Here is a 5,739-nt window from a genome sequence, read left to right as displayed (position 1 = left end):
TGGAAAGGGCTAGAGAAAGGGCAGAAAACTGCTCAGCAGTTATAAGCACTGGTTATTTATCCAGGGGACCTGGGTTTGATTTTCAGCGCTCACATGTTGGTTCATAACCTTCTGCAACTCCAATTCCAGAGGAATCCAACACCCTCTTTTGGCCTCTATGGACACAGACATGCCCATGGTGCATGCACACATATATTTTGTTTTGTTTTTGAGAGATTTCTCTGTATAGTCCTTGCTGTCCTGGAATTCAGAGATCCACCTTGTGGTGGCCCTGCTGTGTTCTTGAAAGAACTCAAATCCGAAACCAGAGACTTAGTTCGCTGGGGGTTTGGAGCCTATGTAATTGATTCAAGGACCAGATACCAGGTCCCTAGGAAGCCGTGAACCTTTGATCTCTCTATCCGTCCTGGAATCTTTTGTGTTAGAGTTTTAGCTTTGATCCTGCCGAATGTCTGTTCTCACCTGAATGTAAAATGCATGCCTGTGCTTATCTGATATATATGTTCCGTGTTCACTAAGTAAAGTTGCACCTCGATGAGAACCTCTCCTGGTGCCATGTCTCTTGTCTCTCTTATCACCCATTTACTTGCAGGACCTCAAGTTCCCGTTCGTGGAGCTCCCACGGGATGAAGTGAAGCTAGGAGCTCGGCTTCCTTCACCACCTGCCTCTGCCTCCTGAGTGCTGGGATTAAAGGCTAATGCCACCACTGCCTAGCAAAATGTGCTGTTTTTATTTATTTATTTATTTATTTATTTATTTGATATTTGAGAGACTGTGTCTCGCATATTCAAGGCTGACTTCTAACTCACTATGAGGTTAATGATGACCGTGAGCTCCTAATCCTCTTGCCTCTGCCCTCCAAGTGCTGGGGTTAAAGAATGTAACACTACATCTATTTTTTTTTTAGTTAAAAAAAAAATTGAAACAGGATTTTGGTTTGGTTTGGTTTTGCCTCCCAAGTGCTGGGATTCAAGTGTGTCACACCACCAGATAGCTTTGAGACAGGATCAGCACTAGCTTAGCTTTAAGCTCATGATTTCTCAGCCTCTGCCTCTCTATCCTTTCTGTCCTGCTGGTCTCTTGATTCCCACCCAGCAGGCCCCATGCTAGGTGTGAAATCATTTTTCAGGAGTTTGTCCCCTCCCTGCTGAGGGTGCCCAGCTGAGGTAGCTGCTCTGGGCTCTTCTGCTTCTTCCTCAGGCCAGCTGACCTTTCACCTCATGCCTGAGTCTGCTCGTCATGCCTGGGACCTGAGCAAGAACCCATCAGCACCTTCTGAAGTAGTGGTAACTACCCTGAGCTCAACAGTACTAGGAATGAAACAGTCACTGAATAGCCTACTCATACCACTTCCTTACCCAGAGCCACTCAACTGTGATCTAAGCCAAGTTCAGCCATGCTTGACACTCAGCCTGGGCCCTGGACCCTATTGTGCAGGCCCCAAGGCAAGAATCAGTTAGCAGTTTAACCTTCTATAGAGCCATCCCTGATGCAAAGCCTCAAACCTCAGGGCAGCACCCCAGGGGCTCAGCCCACACATCCTTGGCAGGACCTGGATCCTGCAGGGGCAGCTTCCTCCTGAGTGGCCTCTGGGGTCTAAGAGCTGTTTGTCTAGAATCTTGTCCCTGTGGTTCAGTCACCTACCACCTGGGAGATGATGCAAGGTTTGCCGGAAAGAGGCAATGAAGAGAGGCAGGCATGGGGGAGAGCGAGCAATGGCTCCAGGCAGTTACACAGTGCTGTGCTATGGGAGGACTGATAGTGTGGAGCAGAATTGGTGTTTGGCCTCCAGCTGTAAGGAATGCATGCTGGAGCCAGCATCATCCATAGCGTTCAGGTACCTTCCTGAGGAGGCTGGCCAAAGGTGTTTTGAAAAACAGCCTAGGAGGCCATGAAGGGAGCTAGGGCCCTGGAGCTTCTCTCTGTGACGTCCCTGTGAGATGGGTTGGGCCCTGCTGCAATACCTCTGGGGCTCATGCCTAACCTTGCCCCGAGTCCTCTGTGGTCAGCCCTGTGACTAGCTCAGACTTCTAATGGTCTCCTAGTCTGCCTTCTTTGCTCTTCTATTGTTCTCTGAAATTTATTTTTTATATACTTATTTATTTTTTAGATAGGGCTTCACTATGTAGACTTGGTGGGCTTGGAGCTCACAGAGATCTGTCAGCCTTTGCCTCTGAAGTACTGGGATTAAAGATGTGTGCCAGCATACCCAGTCTACCCTTTGAGATCTTTAATTTTCTTCTTTTTTTCTTTTCTTCTCTTTTCTTCCCTTTTCTTTTCCTCTCTCTTTCTCCCTCTCTCCCTTTCTTTCTCTCTCTCTCTCTCTCTCTCTCTCTCTCTTTCCCCCCTCTCTGTCTCTCTCAATCATCAGTCTCTCTATGTATTTCTGGCTGTTCTGCAACTCACTATGTAGATCAAGCTGACCTCGAATACACAAAGATACATCTGCCTCTGCCTCCAGGGCACTGGGATCAAAAGTGTAAGATGCCATTCCTTTCTCTCCTTGACTCCTAGAAAAGAATGAATATATATATTTGGAGAAGCACTCCAGCCCTGCAGTGGGGACAAGAGTAGATGCCTTTAATTCAACACTTACTGGATGTTCCTGGGGTCCTGTTGGAACGAGGTTCATGTTCACTTGCTGCCTCACCTGCCCACCACAGTTTGCAGATGCTGCCTATCAGACCAGGGCTCTATAAAGAAAAGAATACATGCACCTGCATTGGTTTTACTCCCTAGTCTCAGTTTTCCTTCCATACTGTAGAGACGTAGATAGGACGGAACTCTCTGGCAAGTGCAAAGGCCACTTCTACTCTGGCCACAATGGACTTCAGGTGTCGAGCAGTCTGTGCCCTTAATGTCTTTGGACAAAATGGCTCTGCTGCACATTTAAGACGAAAAAGAACAAGGGCGAGCCCTTCCCTGTCTCATCATAAAATCCAGGGCCTTAGGTTGCTCAGCTGAGCCTGAGCCAAGTTGGGGCTGGGCAGGAAGTATAGCGTGGTACTGCCTATCCAAGGACTAGGTCCAGGCCTGTTGGCTCTCCTGGTGGGAACGCGGCACCACCATGCCCAGAAGGCTGTTTTCAGGGATTGTTAGTCGGAAACTTGGCCCTTGCACAAATTGAGGTTAGAGTTCTGCATATGTCTCCCTTCCCACTCCCTCGCCCAGAGTTAGCGTCTGCACCTGAGGGACTGTAGCTGCCGTCAGCTTTCCAGGTGGCTGAGATGGAATTTATGTTTATTCTTGTTCTTTGCAATTGTGGAAACCTGAAAGTGATACTTACAAGACAGTATTTCAGAAACAGCTCCCACCCCTGGACTCCAACCCAAGCTTTTAGTCCTACCAGATTCCAAGAGCCCTGGCAGCCACACCGGGTTGCGAATGGTGCACGAGCGCCATCTGGTGGGAACAAGCGGAACTTCAGAACTCCGAGCGGCGCTGCTTCCGGATTGGTTGAATGACGGAAAGAAGGTGGGGCTAAAAATGGAGCAGAGAGCCGGGCCACGATGTCCCTCACCTTTAATCCCAGCACTTGGGAGGCAGAGAAAGGTGAATTTCTGAGTTTGAGGCCAGCCTGGTCTACAGAGTGAGTTGCAGGACAGCCAGGACTATACAGAGAAACCCTGTCTCGAAAAAACTAAAACTAAAACAAAAACAAAAAAAATGGAGCTGAGAAGGAGCTTGGCATGATTGATGATTGACATGGACAATGTCAGGACCGGGTTTGAGAGAAACGTCCAACTGGGCCCAGTAACACTCCCCCAACCCTTTTTGTTTGTTTGTTTGTTTTTAGTGTTTCGAGACAAGGTTTCGTGGTGTAGCCCTGGTTGGCCTGTAACTCAAGAGATCCACAAGTCGCAGCCTCCTGACTGCTGGGATTAAAGGCATGTGCCACCACTGCCCCGCCCAGTAAGGGTCTTAAGATGCTGACCTTGTCTCACAGTGTGGGGCACTCTTGTACCAGTAAGCAAAGGCTTTCAATTTAGCTGTCTGCCTAACCACTAAGAAACATTAAGGAAAGAAAAGTCTTGCCTGGCAGTGAGAGAGACAGAGTCTTAGCAGGCCTGCAGGCAAAGCCTGAAGTCTCAGTACTCAGGAGGAGGTGAAGAGAACATGGATTACATTTTTGATGACAGCCTAGGGTACAAGGAGAAATTTGAGCTCAAGAAAGTAAAGACGATAAATGGCTCAGCGATTAAAGCATCTTTTGCTCTTGCTAGAGGACCCAGGTTCACTTTCTAGCATTCACCTGATGCTCCTTCACACGTCTATATACAGCTCCAGTTCCAGGGCATCTGAGACCCTCTCCTGCCTTCCTGGGTAATAGGCATCCACGTAGTACACATACGTACATTCTGGCAAATACACAGAGAGTAAAGGTAAACATTCTTTTTTTTTTTTTTGGTTTTTTGAGACAGGGTTTCTCTGTGTAACCCCGGCTGTCCTGGAACTCACTCTGTAGACCAGGCTGGCCTCGAACTCAGAAATCCGCCTGCCTCTGCCTCCCAAGTGCTGGGATTAAAGGCATGTGCCACCACTGCCTAGCTACTTAAAGACTCTTTAGCATCAATATAAAACTTTAAACCATAAATGCAGTCCATAGAGAGGCTGGGAACCATACTTTCTTGATCCTTTTATAGTGCAGGATTACAGAATATCACAGTTTCTTGCATGGCTGAGTTTATCCAAATAGCTAAAGCTTATTAAAGTTAGGAAGGACAGAGAGACCAGACATCAGTTACTGTTAACCTGAGTAGACCTTAGAGATCGTGAATATTATTTATCAAAGGTATATTGTTCTTCATTTAGATTTTCTAGAAACCTGGTGTTAAATAGTTAGCAAAGACATAAATAGAAGTAAATCTCTAAGTCAGCTTGTGTTAATTCGAGTAGACCTATATAGCCTTAGGAATTTATCATACAAAAATCCATACTAATGCAAAATATTTTGGAAGCCTGCTATTTAAACTCCTTAGTCTAGGGCTGGAGAGATGGCTCAGTGGTTAAAAGCATGGACTGCTCTTTCAGAGGTCATGAGTTCAAATCCCAGCAACCACATGGTGGCTCACAACCATCTGTAATGAAATCTGATGTCCTCTTCTGGTGTGTCTGAAGATAGCTACAGTGTACTTAGATATAATAAATAAATAAATCTTTTTTTAAAAAAAAACTCCTTAGTCTAAAAATGAGATACAACAAATAAGCAGAAGGCTCAGAAGGACTAAGGAGTTTTATGATGTTGCATTTAGGTTTATACCATGTGGTCATTTTAAATCAAGATGGTGCTAAAGTCACATTGTGTGTACTCTTTTAACTTTAATAAAGATGCAGGTTGCTACCATATAAGAGAATACAGTATGCCAATTTCTGGTCATTTATTGAGCCAAGCCATTTGCAGTAAGACTTTGAAGAGTCCAAGGAGAAAATAGAGTCTGAGTCTGATAGGAAAAGAGAAGGGCTGACGAGATGGCTCAGCGGATAAGAGCAATGTCTCTCCTCCAGAGGTCCTGAGTCCAATTCCCAGCAACCATATGGTGGTTCACAACCACCTGTAATGAGATCTGGCACCCTCCTCTGGTGTGTCTGAAAACAGCTACAGTGTACTCACAAATAAAATAAATCTTAAGAGCTGGGCAGTGGTGGTGCATGCCTTTAATCCCAGCACTCGGGAGGCAGAGGCAGGTGAATTTCTGAGTTTGAGGCCAGCCTGGTCTACAGAGTGAGTTCCAGGACAG

At 46.3% G+C, this 5,739-nt stretch overlaps 1 protein-coding gene across 1 annotated transcript in view; it reads left to right on the top strand.

Annotated features, from left to right (window-relative positions):
• The window catches only part of Calml6 (calmodulin like 6), a 22,365-nt gene that overhangs the window by 8,608 nt on the left and 8,018 nt on the right, over positions 1-5,739 (top strand). The window contains 1 exon segment of the mRNA XM_031377048.1: positions 593-636. Within this exon segment, the coding sequence (XP_031232908.1) occupies positions 593-636 (44 nt within the window).

This window comes from Mastomys coucha, unplaced genomic scaffold (assembly GCF_008632895.1).
Source record: "Mastomys coucha isolate ucsf_1 unplaced genomic scaffold, UCSF_Mcou_1 pScaffold18, whole genome shotgun sequence".
NCBI classification, from domain to species: Eukaryota; Metazoa; Chordata; class Mammalia; order Rodentia; family Muridae; genus Mastomys; species Mastomys coucha.
Note: the sequence above shows the minus strand (reverse complement) of the source record. Positions and strands in the feature narration are given on the sequence as shown.